Source organism: Aphelocoma coerulescens, chromosome 29, assembly GCF_041296385.1.
Source record: "Aphelocoma coerulescens isolate FSJ_1873_10779 chromosome 29, UR_Acoe_1.0, whole genome shotgun sequence".
In the NCBI taxonomy this organism is placed as follows: Eukaryota; Metazoa; Chordata; class Aves; order Passeriformes; family Corvidae; genus Aphelocoma; species Aphelocoma coerulescens.
This window is the reverse complement of record NC_091042.1, coordinates 1,865,802-1,886,014: the sequence shown is the minus strand read 5'-3', so window position 1 is coordinate 1,886,014 and position 20,213 is coordinate 1,865,802. Positions and strand designations below refer to the sequence as shown.

Genomic DNA, 20,213 nt, shown 5'->3' with positions numbered 1-20,213 from the left:
TCCTCACTCTTGCCACCCTTCCAACCACTGCACACACATCCTCACCCCTGCACAGGCTCCCTCCTGCACACACCGTGCCCACGTTCACGTGGGCACACTTCAAGAAGTGTTTGGATGCCACTCCCAGGCACACGGTGGGATTTCGGTTGTCCCCTGTTCAGGGCCAGGAGTTGGATGGATGGCCTGGTCCATCATGAGGCTGAGGGTTCCCACAGGAACACAGCGAGCTCACCCCAATCCTTACGGCACATCCAAACCCTTGGGTTTGCAGGACGAGGTGAACAGCTGATAAAATAAAATGAAAGAGCTGCCTTGGAGTGGGAACAAGTGGCAAAACAGAGTCGGGTTTCAGCTCCGCTGCATCCAGGGTGAGGTTGGGGGGATGTTTCCAGATGTTAGAACCCCACTGTGCAACTCCTGGCCAGGGTTTAGGGGAGCAGAGCTCTGGCTGGTGCCCCCAGGATGGCAGAGGACATCCTAGAGAGGATGGAGTTGCTGTGTGGGAACAGAGCAGGTCTCCAGCCAAGGAACAAGCCGCCACTACCACTCGTGGCAAATATTTCAGGAGATACAAATGTATTCCAGCAGGCAAAGGATGGCTGGGGAGTTTGGGAGCAGCCTGAGGACACTCACACTGCCACGTCCCAGCAGACAGAGGGGTCTCCTGCCCTAAGAAGCTCCCTAAAACCCCAAGGGTGCTGCCTTGCTCCATGCTCAGCGTGTCAAGCCACAGGCAATTCCACAGACTAACAGGATTCCTGTTGTATATCCCATCCTTTAGCCGGTGCCAGAGTCTCTTCTGCGTCCTGCACATCCTCCTGTTCCCATCTCCGGAGGAATCCTGCAGGATGGAGTTGTTGGGGTAGGAGCAGGCTCAGTGTCAATCCCCTGCCTGCAGTGGGAGGATGGATTTCACTGCTTGCCGTGTCTGACCTTCGACCCCTCGGACGTCCAGGATGTCCCCAGCCCCCCGTGCTGGGATGGGATGGTGCTTGATGCCATGGGAAGGAGTGGTGCCTGCCAGGGGCTCCACAGCCGTGACTCAGAGCTGGGCTTTTATGGGTCCCACATGTTCCTCCAGCGCCGGGGAGGAAGAGGGAAGCATAAAAATTCCTTACAGCAGCTGCTGCCGTGTGTGTGCCCCCCTTACCTCCACCCCAAAACCTTGCCCCCACCCAGCCTCCAGCCTGGTGAAGGTGCGGGCCGGGGAAGTGGCTTTAGGGGAGTGATTTGGGGGTAGCGTGTGCTGGGAGCCAAAGCAAACAACGTCAGCGAGGGTCGCCCGCCTGCCCGGGGACCACCTATGGAGCCCCCCCAGCCCTGCCACGGCTTCCCGAGCAGCTGTGCTGTGGTGGAGGGCTGGGAATCCCAGCTTTCCAGGGAGTCTGTAGCCCCTTCCGTGGGTTATCCCTGATCCGCGGGACCAGGCTGCCTGCCTTCCCTCCCTTTCCTGAAGCACACGTGTGTCAGCGTGTGTTAACGTGTCCAGAGACGTGTCAGTGCATGGCCCTGGGTGGGTGTAGGCGCACGTGGGAGAGAGGGGTAGATGGTTTTGCCCCCTGAGATGTGGCATTGGGGTGCTGGGGGACACCTGGAGGGGTGGGTGGACTGGGGAGGGATTTCTGATCCTCCCTGGGAGCGGTGCAAAGGGCAGGGAAGAATTTTGGGATTGGGTGGGGAATAAGGATGTGTGACAGGGCTGGGAGAGGGAGGATGGAGTGGGGGATGTCCCAAGGCTGTCCTGGCGGGGATGTGTCAGCGCCTTTCCCTCCTCACCAGCATAAATGTCCCCTGTCCCCAGTGTTAAGCTGGTTCTTCCCTGCCTCAGCTTTTCCAGGCCAGGGACCACCTTGGAACGAGCTTGGCAGCCCCCACCAGCATGGGATCATGACCCTGAGTCGTCCCCTTTCAGACCCCCTGAACCTGAAGCGATGCGCTTTGTGGAGCCGCGGTCCTGGGCAGATTAGCTGCCCCATGCGGAGGGGCTGGGGCTGGCCCTAAAGCCCGGCCTAACAGGGGGGGTCGGGGGCAGCAGGCGGGGGTTCCACACGTCGCTTCTGCTGGAGGCAGAGCCCAGAAACTTGTGGGGTCAGGGGAAGCAGCTCCCAGCACGGGCTGGGCTCCTAGGGCAGAGAAAAGGGGCTCGTTCCATCGGGAGTCTCCAGGTCTTCGCTGTGGCTGTGCAGCATAAGAGGGGATCGGGGTGACCCTGCCAGACCCTCTGCCCTGGCCGGCAGCTGGGATGTGTCCCCACTGTCCCAAACTGCTGCTGGCACAAGGGAGCGTTGGCTCCTGGCAGATCCAGGAGAGATCTGGTCGAAGGCCAGCTGGGAGAATTGCAGCCCAGCGTTAGGGTCGGGGTTAGGGTTAGGTGGGCTTGGGGCTGTTGGGGTGCCCGTGGTGGGCTCAGGGGTTTGCCCTCCCTGGCACAGACCCCGGCTCTCCCGATAAAAGGGTACACAGGGGTCTCCTGGGGTGTGTCCCCACCCAGGCCCCTGTCACAGCACCGCACCCTTCCCTCTGTCTGCTTGTTCTCTCTGCTCTCGCCCTGCCTTGCTCCTCCCTGAGTGAGGATTTGGGGTGACCGGGGCCCCCATCAGGTGTTGTAGCTCCCCACATGCACATGTGCACATCCCACACGAGCACATGGACACACATCCCTGTGTCCCTACATTCCCAGGGACATCAGTGCCTGCATCTGTCCCTCTCCCTCCTTCCCACCATCCCAGCTCCACCACCCATCACTTTTGGGGTGTCTCTTCTCCCACCACCCCTCGATTTGGGGGTGTCTCTGCTCCCACCACTCCCCACCGTCACCACCCTGGTGTTGTTCCCAAAAAAACACTCCCGCATAGCCCCAAATCCGCGTGCACACACGCAAACACACCGAAAACACGTGTGTTCACACAGGCGCTGACAGCAGCGCGGCTGCCCCACGCACGCAGCCCCCCCCGGGCCCCCCCGGCCCCCCACGCCGGGGGCTGTGCCGGCGGGTGATGGATTGTGCCACACACAGCTCAGCGCGGCCGGGCTGTGGGATCGCGGGGGCTAATCCAGCCCTGACATCACATTCCTCCACAGTGGGGCTCCGGGCCGGTTAACCCTGCCGGGGCTGGGGGCACAGGGACCCCCCCGTCACCCCCAGGGGCTGGGCTGGGTGGCAGCCGCCCTGCTGCACCCACTGCGGCACCACCCCTGCACCCACCGCTGCAGGCTGGGGGGAGCGTTCCCGGTGCACGTGGGAGCTGGGGTGGGGGTCTGCACTGCCTTGGGGTGCTGGAGTGGGGGTCTGCCCCGTCCAGGGTGCGGTGGGGAGCTGGGGTGGGGGTCTGCACTGCCTTGGGGTGCTGGAGTGGGGGTCTGCCCCATCGCGGGGTGCTGAAGTAGGGGTCTGCCGGGTTGGGGAGTTCTGGGGTCTGTCCCATCAGGGGGAGCTGGAGTGGAGCTCTGCCCCATCACAGGGTGCAGTGGGGTGCTGGGGTGAGGGCCTGCCCCATCATGGGGTACCGGGATGGGGGTCTGCCCCATTGTGGAGTGCTGAGGTGGGGGTCTGCCCCATCGTGGGGAGGTGGGGTGGGGGTTGCAGCCTTCTCCTCCTCCTTCTCCTCCTCTTCTGGTCTCCCCGCTCTGTCAGTGCCCCTGTCTGTCTCCCACCTTCGCACCATCTCTGCTCCACCACCCATCGGTGTGGGGGTCTCTCTGCCCCCACCACCCCTCGGTGTCACCATCCCGACATCCCACCCTGTAAGCTCCCTCCGTCCCCTTTCTCTCTCTCTGCCTTCTCCTCCATCTCCTTTGCTCTCCCCCGGCCCCGTTCCCCAGTGTCCTCAGGAAACTGGAGCCAGATGACAGATTTTAGATGTGTTTGCAGGAAATAAAAGGCGAGGAGCTGGGGGGGAGGGGGGCGGCCAGCCCTGACCCCCTCCCGCGCCGCGTTTCGGCGTCTGGAGCCAGCCCTGCTCCGAGAGCTCCCGCCGCTGGCTGCGCTCCTGGTTTTCTTGGCAGAGAGGAGCAGGAATGTGTTTCAGTTTGAGTTTCTTGGCAGGAGGAGAGCGAGGGAAGATTCCCCTCATCCCGCCTGCGCCTGGCTCTCAAATTTATGCCCAAAGGCTGCGACTTGGGTGGGCCGCGGCGGTGTGCGGCCGGCGGGGGAGGCGAGCGCGGCGGTGGGCGAGACGCCGGATGGTTCCCATTGCTTCCCGTTGCTTCCCATTGCTTCCCATTGGCTCCCAGCGTTCCCGGCCCCATCCAGCCTCCTCGGCTCGGGGGGCCACCGGGGTTTGGGGAGCCCCTGTGGACCCCATGGGTTGAGGGGAGTGTCCTGTGGCTGGGGCCGGTGGTTTTGGGGTGTTTGTGGTGGTGCGTAGCCGCCCCTTGTCGTGTGCTGGTGCTCAGAGGTGGGATGTGGGGGATTGGGGAAATGCCACCTGGCACCCACCTGGCACTCACCTGGTAGCCACCTTGCCAGGCTGGCTCTGCTCACCAAACCCCTCCCCACTCGCACCCAGCGCTGCCTCAGCACAGCAGGACCCTCACGCTGGGGTGGAGCTGGGGGCCAGAGCCCCCCAGAGCTGACACAGGGGGTGCTGCAGGGGGAAAAAGGGGGGACACAGCCCCGGGCAGGGAGGCAGTGTGAAAACAAGGCGGGTGCTGAGGTGGGTGTGACCTGTGCTACACCTGTGTGTTCCCCGTGTGCGGTGACACGCTGGGCACACGTGTGTGCTCCGCGTGCCCACGTGTGCCCAGCCCTGGAAGTGTTCCAGGCCAGTTTGGATGGGGCTTGGAGCAAGCTGGGCTAGTGGAAGGATGAGCTTTAATCACGCTGTGATGCTCTGTGTGCCGAGTGTGCTCACCTGTGCACACCGAGCTCTGTGTGTGTTCCTGTGGCCATTCCTCTGTGGGTGTGCTGGTGTCACACAGGTGCCGTGTGACCGCACGGGGTGGCCGCTCTGCAGGTGTGTGAACCTGTGCTCCAGGACTGCTGGTCACTGATGGTCACCAGGGCAACCGGGGGTCTCAGGTGGTGGTTGTGGGGAGGGGGAGGTGGGGGTTCGCTGAACCCCAAGCCCCCCATCACCTCCCAGGTGCACCTCTCTGGTGAGTCGGGTCGTGCATCCGTGTGTGCGTTTGTGTGCACGCACACGTGAGCAGCAGCGTGCACAGAGGGCTGCGGGGCTGGGGTCACCCCACAACCCTACAAACATTGGAGGGGGGGGCTTGCAAACCTCTTTAGCCCTGGCAGGGTGGGGGGCAATCCCCAAACTGTCGTGCGAGGCCCAGGCCCAGGGGGCAGGTGAGAGCCCCCCTTCTCTGCCCCCTGTTTCCTCCTCATCTCTCTTTCTCCTTGCGCCCCCCAGTCCCACCACCTTCCCGGGCAGCCCCCTCCCCTCTGCCTGCCCCGCTGCCCCCCCCCTCCATTCTTCCTGCCTGACACTCTCACAAAGCCCCTAGACGAGCTTTCAAAGGGGCAACTCATGCGGAAGAATTGCTGCCCCCCTCGCCCCCCCCGCTCCAAACGCAGCCCAGCACTTTTCCCAGCGGGGTGAGGGGCTCCCACTCCCCCAGACCCCTTGTTTGGGGCGATTCCCTGCGTCTCAAAGGGCGAAGCTGAGGGGGAAGGAGCCCTTGTTCCCAGTGCCACCCACATCTGCCTCATCCTGTGGTGGCTTCTCCTGCTCCTGTCCTTCATGTCAGCACTCGGGGGTCTTGGGGCAGGACAAGGACCGTGGGGGTGGGAATGGGTGGGCGCAGGATGGTGGCCCTGGGTGGAGATGGAGTTGGGGGGCAGGACAAGGACCGTGAGTGGGAATGGAGTTGGGGAACAGGATGGTGACCAGGGGGTTGGGATGGATTGGGGACAGAACGGTGGCCCTGGATGGGGGCGGGACCAGGCTCAGGGCAAGACCCCACAGGCAGGGATCCACGGTGGGCTGGGCTGAGCCCCATGGCAGGGGCGCGATGCGTGGGTGGGACAGGGCAGGGTGGGGATCCGCGGGCAGGGTGGGGACCCACGGGCAAGGCAGGGCTGGGTGGGACCTGCAGATGCTGGAGAATCCCTGGGAAGGGAAGAGTAGGGAGCTCGCTCCGGTCCTTGGCCCGGGAATGGTTCTGGCTGTGCTTGGCTTTTCCATTTCATAGAATCCCAGAACTCCGGAATGTTTTGGGTTGGAAGGGACCTTAAAGTCACGTTCCACCCCCTCACCATAGGCAGGGACACTTTCCACTATCCCAGGTTGCTCCAAGCCCTGTCCAACCTGGCCTTGGACACTTCCAGGGATCCAGGGGCAGCCACAGCTTCTCTGGGCACCCTGTGCCAGGGCCTCAGCACCCTCCCAGGGAGGAATTTCTTCCCAATACCCCCAAATTTCCCCTATTTTAGTTTTAAACCACTCCCGGGGAGGGGGGTCCCGCGTGCTGCGGCGCCCCCTGGCGGCCAAACCCAACCTCTCCCCCCCCCCCCCCCCCCCAGGTCCCCACGCCGCCCCCCGGGCCCCGCAGCCCCCCGGGCCCCGCCGCTACCCCGATGCGCCCCTGAGACACCCCCGGGCCCCACCGCGACATGTTCGACCCCGCGGGACCCCCGGCCGCCGGCTACAGCGAGCACTGCTGCCTGCACCCGCCCCACGGACCGGCCCCCGCCGCCCCGGGACCACCAGGTGGGTCATGGTGGGGATTCCAGGCTCCCGATTCACCCCCCGAGGTCAGGGGTGCTCCGGGGGTCCCTCTCCCCCACCTGCCTCACCCGTCCTCCCTCCTCCAGGACTTGATTTCCCCGTGTGCCATCAGCCCGGGCACCGTGGGTATGGGCTGGCACCAGGAGCCGAACACCCTGGTGATGGTGAGTCTGTGGTTTTGGGGGGCCATGGGGTGGGGGGGATTCCACAGAGGAGTTAAGCGTCTCTCCTGTTTTAAATCCGAAGTGAACTGGCACCCTTGGGGCACTCCTCCAGCCTCCAAACACCGGGTGGGTGTCCTTGGGGTGTCTCCAGCCCCGCTGGACCATGCTGAGGGCAGCACCCCCTGCTCTGCCCTCCCAGGCTCCCGGTTCTCCACACCCCGTGGCGCGGGAAAGCTGGGGAAGAAGCGGGCGCTGTCCATCTCCCCACTGTCCGACTCCAGCATCGACCTGCAGACCGTGATCCGCACCTCTCCCAACTCCCTGGTCGCCTTCATCAACTCCCGCTGCGCCTCCGCCGGCGGCTCCTATGGGCACCTGTCCATCAGCACCATCAGGTGGGCACCTGGTGGGAGCCCAGCTGGGGGCTGAGTGCCCATTCCCACCTTGGAGAGCGCTGGGAGAGCCGGGAGCAGCGTGGGATGGTGGGGGAGGACTGGTTGGGATCCCTGGCTCAGCAGATCCCAATCCTGTCTCCTGATGGTGTCACCTGCTCACCCCTCTGCTCTCTGCAGCCCATCCCTGGGGTACCAGAGTCCGCCTGGGCAGCAGAAGGGCCAAGGCCACCTGTACACGCCTCCCCCGGCTTGCAGCTCCCACGAGCTGCCCACACGCCCAGGGCTGCTGCACCACCCACCCGCTCGTGGGGCCCTCAAACACTGCCAGGTACGGGGGGCATCCGTGTGAGGGGGGAGCTGTGTGAGCCAGGAATCCGTGTGAGAGGGGATTGCTGTGAGCTGGGGATCCGTGTGAGCCGGGGATCCATGCGAGAGGGGATCCATGTGAGAGGGGATCCGTGTGAGAGGGGATCCGTGTGAGAGGGGATCCGTGTGAGACACATCCATGTGAGCCTGGGTATCTGTGTGAGAGGGGATCCGTGTGAGAGGAGATCCGTGTGAGAGGGGATCCATGTGAGCCAGGAATCCGTGTGAGAGGGGATTGCTGTGAGCTGGGGATCCGTGTGAGCCGGGGATCCATGCGAGAGGGGATCCGTGTGAGAGGGGATCCGTGTGAGCCGGGGATCCATGTGAGACACATCCCTGTGAGCCGAGGATCCATGTGAGCCGGGGATCCGTGTGAGAGGGGATCCATGTGAGAGGAGATCCGTGTGAGAGGAGATCCGTGTGAGACCCATCCATGTGAGCCTGGGTATCTGTGTGAGAGGGGATCCATGTGAGCCGGGGATCCATGTGAGAGGGGATCTGTGTGAGAGGGGATCCGTGTGAGAGGCGATCCATGTGAGAGGGGATCCGTGTGAGACACATCCCTGGGAGCCGAGGATCCGTGTGAGCCGGGGATCCATGTGAGAGGGGATCCATGTGAGAGGGGATCCATGTGAGAGGGGATCCGTGTGAGAGGGGATCCATGTGAGTCAGGAATCCGTGTGAGAGGGGATCCGTGTGAGAGGGGATCCGTGTGAGAAGGGAATCATGAGTGTGAGATGTATCCATGTGGGCCGGGCATCCCTGTAAGCCGTGTTCCGCTGGCCATCTCCATGCTCACTGCTTCCCGCTTTCCCTGCCCTGGCAGCAGCTGAAGCTAGAGTGGAGCCTGAGCAGCCCCCTGACTGCCAAATTCCCAGAGGAGCGATCTGAGGGCGACATCTCCAGCCCAGCGTCCACGGGCACCCAGGTACATCCCAGGCGATGAGACCCCCCCCTCCCTCACATCCCACACGCCCAGCACCGCTCCTGTGGGGTACCTGGGAGCGCTCAGCTGTCCCTGCTCCCCCAGGACCCCTTGCTGGGCATGCTGGATGTTCGAGAAGAGCTGGAGAAGGAGGATGGGAAACCCGAGTGTGAGGCCGTGTATGAGACCAACTGCTACTGGGATGGCTGTGCCAAGGAATTTGACACGCAGGAGCAGCTGGTGCACGTGAGTCAGGGGCTGCCAAGGTGTTCCCACCCCAAAAGCTGCCCTCAGGCTGCCAGGCAACATCCCCCTGGCTCAGCCCATGGCTCCTGCTTCCAGTTCCCAACCACCCGCGCTGGGATCTCACTGTGATGCTGGAAATTCCCTCCTTGGAAGGGAGGCATGTGCATACCCCAGTTCTCTTCAGCCACTGATGCTTCCAGACTCCCTCCTTTGCTCCAGATTTCCTTCTTCCAACTCTCCTGTATCCCCCTGACCATCCTTTGGATCACCTTGACCTCTCTGTCTGCTCTCAGTCCTCCCAGAGGATCCATCAAACATCCCTTGTATTCTCTGCCTCCTCCAAACACCATCTGACCCATTCTCCCCCAAACTCTGGTGTCCCACCTGCCCTCCCAGTCCCTCCACGTCCCGTTCTCCCATCCCAGTCCCTCCACATCCCTTTCTGCCATTCCAGTCCTCTCCCAATCCCTCTACATCCCTTTCTCCCATGACATTCCTGTATCTTCCTGTCCCTTCTCCTCCTCCCCAAAGCCACCAGTGACACTCCTCTCCCTCCTCAGCACATCAACAATGAGCACATCCATGGGGAGAAGAAGGAGTTCGTGTGCCACTGGGCAGCGTGCTCCCGGGAGCAGAGGCCCTTCAAGGCTCAGTACATGCTGGTGGTGCACATGCGGCGTCACACGGGCGAGAAACCTCACAAGTGCACGGTGCGATGCCAGAAATTCCTCAAAAATGCTCAGCGAGCCGGGAAAATGAGGAGGGACAGAGCATGAGAGGGGGTGGTGGCAGCTGGAGGCCGCGGGGTCCGTGGTGTGGCAGAAGGGGGTGGGCAGCAAGTGGGTACAGCCATGGGGTCGTGGAATCCTGGAATGTTTTGGGTTGGAGGGACCTTAAAGCTCATTCCATCCCAGCCCCTGCCATGGGCAGGGACACCTTCCACTATCCCAGCTTGCTCCAAGCCCCATCCAGCCTGGCCTTGGACACTTCCAGTGATCCAGGGGCAGCCACAGCTGCTCTGGGCACCCTGTTTCTCAGCACCCTCACAGGGAGGAATTCCTTCCCAACATCCCATCTAACCCCAGAGTCACATCGCCCCAGCGCTGTCCCGTGCTTTGGAACGTGTTCCTGAGTTCATGTCAGGATGGGGAGCTGGGTGCTGCTGTCCATCCCAGTTTGGGGTTTCCCCGTGGGGACGCTCTGAGGGGATGCTGTGGGCAGGGACACAACGAGGTGGTGGCACAACACCAGGGTGAAGGGCAGGTGTGTTGGGAGGTGAGATGTGTGTCCGTGCCACAGGTGTGGGATGTGGGGTGACGTGATCCAGGGCCTGGTGACGCTGTGTGACGTGTCCCACCCTGCTCTGCTGCAGTTTGAGGGCTGTAACAAAGCCTATTCCCGCCTGGAGAACCTCAAGACGCACCTGCGCTCGCACACGGGCGAGAAACCCTACGTGTGCGAGCACGAGGGCTGCAACAAGGCCTTCTCCAACGCCTCTGACCGTGCCAAGCACCAAAACCGCACCCACTCCAACGAGGTACGGCCCCACCCAGGGCTCCCTGTGTGCTCCTGGATCAGTTCTGTCCTCTCAGAACGCCCCACATCCCTGCTTTTTGCACCTGTGTGCCCCAACTCCCTCTTTCCCTGCTCTCCTTCATCACCACCATTCCCTCTGGGATCCTTTACCCCGCTCCTGGGGAGCTCCCTCCTTCCTCTGCCTTCCTGAGCGCTCCCCAGCACCCACCCTGCCCCTTCCAAGGGGATTCACCCGCTTTAATCCCACCCTCAGCTCTGTCTGGGAGGGGGGGGCTTTACTTTTGGGGAGGGGGCTCTAGCTGGAGCTGACCCCCTCCCCTGCTCCGTGGTTTTCCCGGACAGAAGCCGTACGTGTGCAAGATTCCCGGCTGCACCAAGCGCTACACGGACCCCAGCTCCCTGCGGAAGCACGTCAAGACCGTGCACGGCCCCGACGCCCACGTCACCAAGAAGCACCGAGGGGATGTGGGGCCGGGCCGGGCACTGCCCACCCCCAGTGCCCCCCCGGACATGAAACAGGAGAAGGACACCAACGGCCCCAGTGAGGCTCGGAAGGATGATGGGAAACTCCTGGTGCCTGACCTGGCCTTGGTGAGGAGCTGTAGGGATAATGATGGAGGGAGGGAGGGGTTGGCGGTGGGGGTCATCCAGCCCCAAGTGATGGGACAAGAGAAAACAGCCTCAAGCTGTTCATGGGGATGCTTAGGTTGGATATTAGGGAAAATTTCTTCATTCTTCATTTCTTCATCTCCACCCAAGGCAGTGGTGGAGTCACCATCCCTGGTGAAGTGCCCAAAAAACGCTGGGATGTGGCACTTGGGGATGTGGTTTAGTGGTGAACACAGCAGTGTTGGGTTAATAGTTGGGTTCACTCAATGATCTCAGAGGCTTTTCCAATCTTCGTGATGATTCCAAGCATGTCCCGGATCCCTGTCCCCTTTCCCTGGCCATGCTCTGGTTCTCCCCAGAAGCCGCAGCCCAGCCCGGGTGGGCAGTCATCGTGCAGCAGTGACCACTCGCCCCTGGGCAGCACCACCAACAACGACAGCGGTGTGGAGATGGCAGGAAATGCCGGTGGCAGCTACGAGGACCTGTCCACGCTGGAGGACGTGGTGCCCGGTGAGCCCATGGGCACCTCGGGGCTCATGGCCCTCCACAAACTGGAAAACCTCCGCATCGACAAACTGAAGCAGCTGAGGAAACCGGCGGCTTCCAAGGGCCTGAACCTTCCACCCATCCCCGGAGCCGGTGAGATCGGGGTGGGGGTGTGGGGCCTGTCCCATGGGAAATGTGGGGAGAGGTCTGGTTGGCAGCCAGAGATTTCCACGTCTTCCTGGCACTAGAGGTAGACCCCGAAATCTGAGGAAACCTTAGAGCCCCTTCCAATGCCTAAAGGGGCTCCAGGAGAGCTGGAGAGGGACTTTGGACAGGGGCCTGGAGTGACAGGAGACCGGGAATGACTTCCCACTGCCAGAGGGCAGGTTTAAAGGGGATATTGAGAGGAAGAATTCCCTGTGAGGGTGGGGAGGTCCTGGCACAGGTTGCCCAGAGAAGCTGTGGCTGCTCCATCCCTGGAAGTGTCCAAGGTCAGGTTGGAGCAACCTGGAATAGTGGGAAGTGTCCCTGCCCAGGGCAGGGGTGGAACTGGGTGGTCTTTATGATCCCTCCCAACCCAAACCATTCCATGAGTCAATGATTTTTCCAACCTAAATGAGCTTCTGCCCATCTTTGTTGCCACCTGCTCCCTGTCCTCGCAGGCTCTAACCATGGAAGAGCCACATCCCTGGCTCTGGACATGGCTCCTCTCCCTGCTCTGACACCGTTGCCACGCGGTGTCCCGGGGTAACTCCTCCTTCTCTCCCTCAGGCCTGCCCGGGGAGGTGCCCGGGCTCCCAGTGCCACCCCCAGCCTCTCACCGGCGCATCGCGGAGCTGTCGGCAGCAGAACTGGGCCTGGTGGCCCTGGGCGAGCGCCGGAGCAGCGGCACCAGCACCGTCAGCTCCGCCTACACCGTCAGCCGCCGCTCGTCCCTGGTGTCCCCGTACCTGGCGGGGCCGTGCCCGGGCGGCGAGGCGGGAGCGATGCCCGGCGGGACGTGCCCGGCGGACGGCTATGATCCCATCTCTCCCGACGAGTCGCGGCGCTCCAGCGACGCCGGCGTTTGCGGTGGGGGGCTGCCGGGGGTGGGCAGCCTCACCCCGGCACAGCGCTACCGCCTCAAGGCCAAATACGCCGCGGCCACGGGCGGCCCCCCCCCAACCCCACTGCCCAGCATGGAGCAGGCGGCCACAGGTGGCCACGGTGGCATGCCCGGGGGCTACCCCACGCCTGCCGGACCTCGCTGCGTTGCCAACGGCTTGTTGAGAAGGCACAGCTCCAATGAGCACCCCGGCTACCCGGGCAGCGTCCCCGCTCACCTGGTGCCCCGGCACGGCGTGCGACGGGCAAGTGACCCTGCCCGGACGGTGGCCAAGCCTCCGGCCGTGCCCAGGGTGCAGCGGTTTAAGAGCGTGGGGAATGTGAGCGTGCCTGGTGTGGGCAGGACAGCACTGCAGCCCCTGGGCAGCTCTGATGCCAACCTGCAGCGCCACGGCTTCTCCCCACGCCCCCCCAGCATCACCGAGAACGTCTTCCTGGAGAGCATGGGGGGCCCTGGCCCCGAGCCCGGCCTGCTGGAGATGGATCAGTACCTGAGCTATCCTGAGGAGAGCTTCCCGTGCCAGGGCACTGGCGTGGAGCTCCAGGGTGGCATCTACGGTGCTCAGCGGACCATGGTGGGGACACATGGGGACATGGAGGAGGGGCTGTTGCAGCCCGAGTTCTCCCTCCCGCAGTGCCAGATGAACCAGCGCTTCCCCAGTTTGCCTGCTGGGAATGGGAATGGGGCCGTGCCAGCGCCCTGGGACGGGCCCCCCCAGGGCACGCTGGACATGAGCTCCCGGCAAAGTGTCGGTGCTGCAGCTCCCGCCATGTCCGGGCCACACTGTCCCCATCAAAGCATCGAGTACCCCCATCCCAGTGCCTGCGGGCAGCATCCCAAACTGGTGGGCTCCTGCCAGGACGGTGGATTTCCCGGGGGGCACCGGTTTAACCGACTGCAGATCAAATCCGAGCAGCGATACCCAGCGCCGACCCCAGCACTTGCTCCCTGCCCCAGTGCCAAACTGGCCGGGCCACCACTGTCCTCTGCTGCCTTCAGCCACACCATGGACATGGGGCCGAGCGGGTACCCTGCCGCAGGACCGACACCGGGCGGGTACATGGGCATGGCCAGCCCGGGCACCCGCAGAGCCCAGACCCCGACCCTGCAGACCAAAGAAGTGATGGTCCGGAACTACGTGGAGGCGCAGCAGGCGCTGATGTGGGGGGAGCAGCCCCCCTCCAAGGGGGGAGCGGCTGGCGTGGGGCTGGGCAGCGAGCCCAGGCAGTGCCAGGCCATGCCGGCCCCGCCCTACCTCAACCCCAGGTACTGCGGTTACCAACCCAAACCGGACCATCTGCAGAGCCTGGCGGAGCCCCAGCACCTCCTGAGCCCCCCCTGCTTCAACCCCGAGATGGTCCCGCACCCTCCGGGTGGCCCAAAACCTCCAGGTCACCAAACCGGCCTGAGCTACCCAGGCGGCCTGGCACAGCCAGGGCACATCTACGACGGGGTGGACACCGGTGCCCGGCGCCTGCCACGCTTGCCCCCGAGCCGGCCTGTGCCCGAGGGGCCCGGGAGCCTCCCCCTGTACTACCCAGGCCAGGGCCCCCATGGGCAGGGGAGCAAAGGTGGGCAGAAGCTGCTGGGCCAGGGGGCAGCGAGCTGCGGGGGTGCCGGGCACTACGGTGGGGGCACAGAGGGACTCAAAGGCACCTCCTGTTACTACCTGGACTCGGGCGAGCAGGTGTCCAACAGCCTGGACTCACTGGACCTGGAGAACACGCACCTTGACTTCGCTGCCATTGTGGAGGACGTGGAGACCCCCACGGCGCTGCCCGGACCCCCCAGCCCGGCTGGGGGGCTCCTGCTGCCCTCATCTGGGGGTGCCAACATGGCAGTGGGGGACATGAGCTCCATGCTGAGCACGTTGGCAGGGGAGAGCCACTTCCTCAACTCGCTGTCCTAACGGGGGGTACCTGCCCTCAGGTGGGCACCTCTGCGGCCGGGGGGGCCCCAGCGTGGTGGGCAGAGGTGGGAATCCTGGGGGAAAGCGGGGAACACCCCTGGAGCCCCCCCCTCCTCCGGGCTCTGAGTGGCACCCTCGTTCAGGAGGGAGACGTTGCTGCGTCCCAGACACAGCCCCAACCCTCCAGGTGACCTCTGGGGTGGGGAACTGGTTTTACTGGGCCCTTATCCCAGTGCCTCAGAGCGCATCCCACCCGCCCTGCTCGGGACAAGGTGTCCCCACGCAGCCTTAATGCCGAAACCAAAGAGCCCCGGCCGTGATGGGGCCCCATCCCGGTGTTCCCACTGCCCCCCACCCCAAATCCCTGTCTGTCAGGACTGCAAGCGCCCCCAGCCTTGCTCCAGTCCCCAGAGATGGCGCGGGGGGTGCCTGTACATCGTGTTCACACCTGTCTGTCTGTCTGTCCGGGGGGGGGGTCCCCCCAATCCTCCTGTCTGTGCCACCCCCCCCAATTAAACCCTTTCTCAGGGGACTGTCACTGTGTGTTTGTCACCCCTGTGAGGGGCTCCCACCTCGGTTTCATCCTGGGGAGAGGTGGACAGGACACCCCCTTGGTCCCCTGGGACCGAGACCCCCTGGCAGCAGCTTCTGCTCCCTCCAGATCAGGGATCCAGAGCTGTTCCTGAGGCGTTGCTGTGACCCAAAGTGGTTAAAGAACAATTAGTGCTTCAAATAATGCTATTAATTATGCAAAAAATCGGTTAAAACAATTCAATCGTGCGAAAAATTACCTAAGATAACGTAATTAATCATGGGAAAGCCAGCTTAAAGTAATGCAATTTGATATTCCTCTGTTCATGTGATTAATGATGCGAAAATTGCTTAAAATAATGCAATTAATGATGCCAAAATTCCGTGAAATTATGCGATTTTGTGTGATTTGCTAAAAGTGACACAATAATGCAAAAAAGTACTTAAAATAACACAATGATGTGGAAAAATGCTTAAAATGCAATAATGCAACATTTGCTTAAAATAATGCAATTATGTGTGCAAGATTTGTTCAAATAACGCAATTGTGCGTAATTTGCTTAAAATAATTCAATCAATGGTGCGTAAAAATGCTGAAAATAATGAAAAAGTGCAAAAATTTGCTTAAAATAGCAAAATTAATGAGCAAATCCTGCATTAACGCGATCTTGCATACTTTGGTTAAAGTAACGCAATTAACCATGCCAAAAAATGCTTAAAATAACGCAATTCTAGAAATCAGGGTGTTTCCCCTCACACCCAGAGCCTCGTCACGCTGTAATTAACCCGTAATTAACACGCAATTAACACGTAATTAACCCGCGGCAGCGATCGGGCCGTGCCGGTGGCGCCCTCTGGCGGTGCCGGTAAGGAATGAGCGCGGCGCTCCCGGAGGTGCCGCCGGTCCTGCGATGCTCCGGGAGCACCGATCCCTCTCCGGACCGAGACTCCGTGGGCCTGGAGCCCTCCGGGATACCGGGCGTGCCCGTCGGTCCTCTGGACGTCGCGGGGTCCCGGGAAGGAGCGGGACCCCCGGGGATTCAGAGCCGGGGCTGAGCTCGTTCTTTCCTCCCTGGCCAGGGCGGTGACACCAGAGGGGACAGCGCTTGGATGCCACCGGACCCGCCAACCCCGGGGGCAGCCGGTGCCAGTTCTGGTGGCAGGAGGGAGGCCGGGACCCCCCTCGGCCCCAAGGCAGCACGGGGAACACTCGATATTAAATACAGCTGGGGTCGTGGTTGGGAGAATAATAAATGGGCAATAAATAGCGATAAATAGTGGGGGGACAAGGCACAGGGACACACTGCAAAGGCACAGGGACACACCACGGCATCGTGCCATGGTGCTGACAGCAGAAATAGGAATTGGGGGGCTCCCAGCCCCCCTGCTCTCCTCCATGCCCCGCACAGGATGCAGCAGGGTCTGGCAAAACCCCCACCATGGGGTCGGGGCCATCACAGCAGCTCCCCTCTGTCACTTCCCTGCTCGCTCCTTGTGTGACTCCGTCACCACTTGCTGCAAGAGGAGAATTTGGGGGTCAGTCCCGTGGCAGGGTTGGGCCTCCCAGGCAGGGCACCCCCAATTCTCCCTGGCCCGGTTCTCACCTGCCCGTCCCGTGTCTCGATGGTTTTGATGAGCACCATCCTCCGTGCCGGGCTCTCCGGGGGCTGGGTCTCCAGCACTGGGCACAGAGGGGCCATCAGCACCCCGTGCCTTCCCAGACACCATGGGCAGGAGCATAGGGACCCACCCACATCCACACAGGGTCTCTACCCCCAAGGAAAGACCCCCAGACATAGTGGGGGACCCCCAGCTTGTCGCTCACCTGAGCTTCTCATGCTGAAGGAGGTGGTGGGGTGCAGTGGGATGGTGATCCTGGTGGGGAGAAGGGGATGAGGAGGGTCTGGGACTCCTGGACATTGCCAGTGACCCCAGCCCTGCCTCACACCCGAGTCCATGACCCAAATCCCAGCTCAGCTGAGGGCTATGCCCACGGGCTGCCAGGCTGGCACCCGGAGTGGAGCTAGAGGCAGCTCCCCCACCACCTCACCAGCCCCTGGCCTTGCCTTTATCTCAGCTCCCATGGGAACCTCTTGTTTTCCTGTGGGAACAAGGCCTGGAGCTGCCTCCTCCCGAGGAAATCCCACAATAACCAGGGTGACTCAGCGCGGGGGACCTTCCCCCCCGGGCAGTGGGGAGACACCGTGTGCCGGGCTCCCCTCACCGGCTCTCCTCGCCCTCCAGCAGCTTGCGGTACGTGGCAATCTCGATGTCCAGGGCCATCTTGACGTTGAGCAGGTCCTGGTACTCGCGCAGGTGCCGCGCCATCTCCTCCTTCATCTGCTGGATCTCCTGCTCCAGCCTCCCCACCACATCCTGGTAGTTCCCGATCTCCTCCCCGAACTCATCCTCCATCTCCCGCATCTGCCGTTGCAGCGCCTCGTTCTGCACGGGAGAAGGGGCTGTGTGGGGCCGGGGTGGGGTCTGGTCCCTGCACCCCCCCCAGACACTCCCCGGCTCTCACCATGCCCTTCAGCCCATCCACCTCACAGGTCAGGCTCTGGATCTGCCGCCGGGACTCGTTCATCTCCTGCTTGGCCAGCCGCAGCGCCTCGTGGTTACGGTTTGCTGCATCCGAGAGGTCGGCAAACTGCGAGGGCCCGGCGAGTCAGAGCTCAGGGATGGCTCAGCCGCCTCAAAACCCCTCCCAGCCCCGGGTACCTTTGATTTGTACCACTCCTCGGCTTCCTGCAGGTTCTTGACAGCGATGCTCTCGTACTGGGTGCGGATCTCACGCAGCGCAGCCGTCAGCTCCGGCTTGCAGACCTCCACCTCAGCCAGCCCCACCGGGCTCGGGGCACTCACCTCCAGGTCCCGCAGCTCCTGCGTGGGTGCGTGGGCGTCACGTCATGGCACAAGGACCCGACCTGCTCCCCCTCGCCCCATCCCACCCCGGCCCCCACCTCCTCATGCAGCTTCTTGAGGAAGCCGATCTCGTCCATCAGCAGCTCGACCTTGCGCTCCAGCTCCAGGCGGGACAGCGTGGCGTGGTCCACGTCCTGTGGGAGACGCCGGGATGAGCTGCAGGGCAGCGTGGAGGGGATGGGAAGACCCTGGAGCCCCCCCCAGGGAGGTGGAGGATGCGGATTCGGTACTGCGTGGGGAGACGGGCCCCCCAGTCCTCTCACCTTACGGAACAACACCAGACTCTTCTCGGCATCCTCACGCTTCTGCGTCTCGTCCTCCAGCCTAGGGACAGCAAGGGATGAGAGGGAGGTGGGGGCGGGGGTGCAGACCCCCCCTCCTGCCTCCTGTTGCAGCCCCCTCCACACACAGCGGAGGCAAACGGGGTTGGAGTGACCCCCGGTGCTCGCACCAATCCTCTCCCAGCGCCCCCACCCGTGCCCTGCCCCTCCCAGTGCCCCGCCCTTCCGCAGAGCCCACATCTCCCAGTACCTCCCAGTGTCCTCCGTGCATCCCGGGTGCCGTCCCCAGTGTCTGCTGAGCGTGTCCCTTCCCGGGGGTTCTCTTCCCGGTACACCCGGGACATTCACCAGTCCCTACCCCGACTTAGCCGGGGCTCCCCCGTCCCCATCCCGCTGCATCCTCCAGTCCCCATCCTGGTGCGAGTCCCGTCCCATCCCTCATGCCAGCGGATACCCCAGTTCCGCTCTGGCACATCCCCCAGTCCCCATCCCAGGCATAACTCATCCCGACGCATCCCCGGTTCTCATCGCAGTTCATCCCTCATCCCAGTTCATCCCTCATCCCGGTGCTTTCCCCGGTTCCCGGTACATCCTCCCGTCCCCACCCCGGTGCATCCCTCATCCCGGCGCATCCCCAGTCCCCATCCCGCTGCCTCCCCCGGTCCCACCGCAGGCCCACCGCTGCCGCAGGGCCGCCAGGTCGGTGGCGAGCCCGTCCCGCTCAGCCTGGAGCCGGTCCCGGTCGCGGCCGAGGCGCTGCAGCCGCTCCCGCAGCCCCCGCAGCTCCCCCTGCACCAGCCCGGTGCGGGGCCCGGTGGCGGCGGTGGCGCGGCCCAGGGCGGCGCGGAGGGTCCCGTTCTGCCGCTCCAGCGCCCGCACCCGCTCCAGGAAAGCGGCGAAACGATCGTTCAGCGCAGCCAGTTCCTCCCGCTCCGCGCCCCGCGCTGCCGCCGCCTCCGCCAGCCGCCCTGGGGCTACGGTGAGGGGCGGCGGCGTCCCGGGATCGCGGTCACGGCGGCTCATGGTTGCACCGGGAGGGCGGCGGCTGCCGGTATCGGCTGTTTATAGAGGACAGCGGCTCCGCCCCGCCGGGGGGACCCGGGGGTACGGGACAGAGAGAGGGGAGGGGTCTCCCGGCCGGGGGGAGGACCAGGGGCTGCGGATGTCCCCTCGGAGGGGCGGGGAAAGGGGATGGGGGTGATCGGGGCACCCCTCGGGATGAGGGGCAGGGGCTGCAGGACGTAGGGCTGCAGGCATTCCCCTTCAGGGGGGCTCGGGGACCCCCTGGGGATGCAGGGCGGGGGGCTGGTGGGTTCCCCCTCGGCGGTGCAGGCAGAGGAGCTCAGTAGCACCAGGGGCAGGGGGGAGAGGGGCCGAGAGTGCCCGGGGGACACAGGACCCCCCCCCACTCGGTCAGACCCCCTTATGGGGTCCCCCGCAGGTAGCGTGGGGGTAAACCCCCCCCAGCCGGGATGCAGAGAGGGACCGGGGACTGCAGGGGTCAGGGAGAGCACCCATCTGAGCTGGGTCCCGTTCTGCCCGGGGTGCTCGGCCCCCAGGGAGGGGGGGACCCTGTCACCCACCCCGCTCCTTTTCTGTCGGGGCCGCCGTGACTCGGCTCTGCGGGAGCTGCCATGCGCGGGGCAGCGCTGGACCGTGGGCTCTGCAACCCCGTCTCGCCCCACCCTTTCCGGGCAGCTAGTGCGGCACTTACGGGAAGGAGTCGGTGCCCTGCCCAGAGGCTGTGGGGAGGGTCCCCCCCGCCCAGGACCCCTTCCCAGCTCTGCAGAGAACCGAGAGCGGCTCCGTGCCAGCAGCGGCGTAACACCAGGTCCAGCCCGTCAGCAACAGGGCTGGGTCCTACCCAGACACTGGGGGCCCTCAGGGGTCTCCCCCCACCTGGTGACCCCAGGGCCAGCAGAATGGTGAGGACACGACCCCCCCCACCATTGCAGACAGCCCAGCAGGGCACTGCCAACTCATAGCACAGCACCCAGCCAGGGACCCCGACCCCACACAACCCCCCAGGCTCTCCCAGCACAGCCCCTGTGCCAGCTGGCA

The 20,213-nt window shown here is 63.7% G+C and overlaps 2 protein-coding genes across 2 annotated transcripts; one reads left to right on the top strand and one right to left on the bottom strand.

Moving 5' to 3' along the window:
- The first annotated feature begins 6,559 nt into the window (after positions 1-6,559).
- On the top strand, positions 6,560-14,984 carry GLI1 (GLI family zinc finger 1). Its single transcript, XM_068997619.1, has 11 exons — positions 6,560-6,656; positions 6,761-6,838; positions 7,038-7,233; positions 7,411-7,561; positions 8,426-8,527; positions 8,630-8,770; positions 9,331-9,480; positions 10,143-10,307; positions 10,649-10,897; positions 11,275-11,554; positions 12,173-14,984. The coding sequence occupies exons 1-11, from the start codon at positions 6,560-6,562 to the stop codon at positions 14,413-14,415; spliced, it is 3,852 nt and encodes a 1,283-aa protein (XP_068853720.1). The 3' UTR covers positions 14,416-14,984.
- A 188-nt stretch (positions 14,985-15,172) lies between these two features.
- Positions 15,173-19,201, bottom strand: PRPH (peripherin). The gene is made up of 9 exons (XM_068997752.1): positions 18,832-19,201; positions 18,135-18,195; positions 17,910-18,005; positions 17,668-17,829; positions 17,471-17,596; positions 17,171-17,391; positions 16,772-16,821; positions 16,551-16,627; positions 15,173-16,461 (listed from the first exon to the last, which is right to left on the bottom strand). The coding sequence occupies exons 1-9, from the start codon at positions 19,173-19,175 to the stop codon at positions 16,420-16,422; spliced, it is 1,179 nt and encodes a 392-aa protein (XP_068853853.1). The 5' UTR covers positions 19,176-19,201; the 3' UTR covers positions 15,173-16,419.
- Between the last annotated feature and the right edge of the window lie 1,012 nt (positions 19,202-20,213).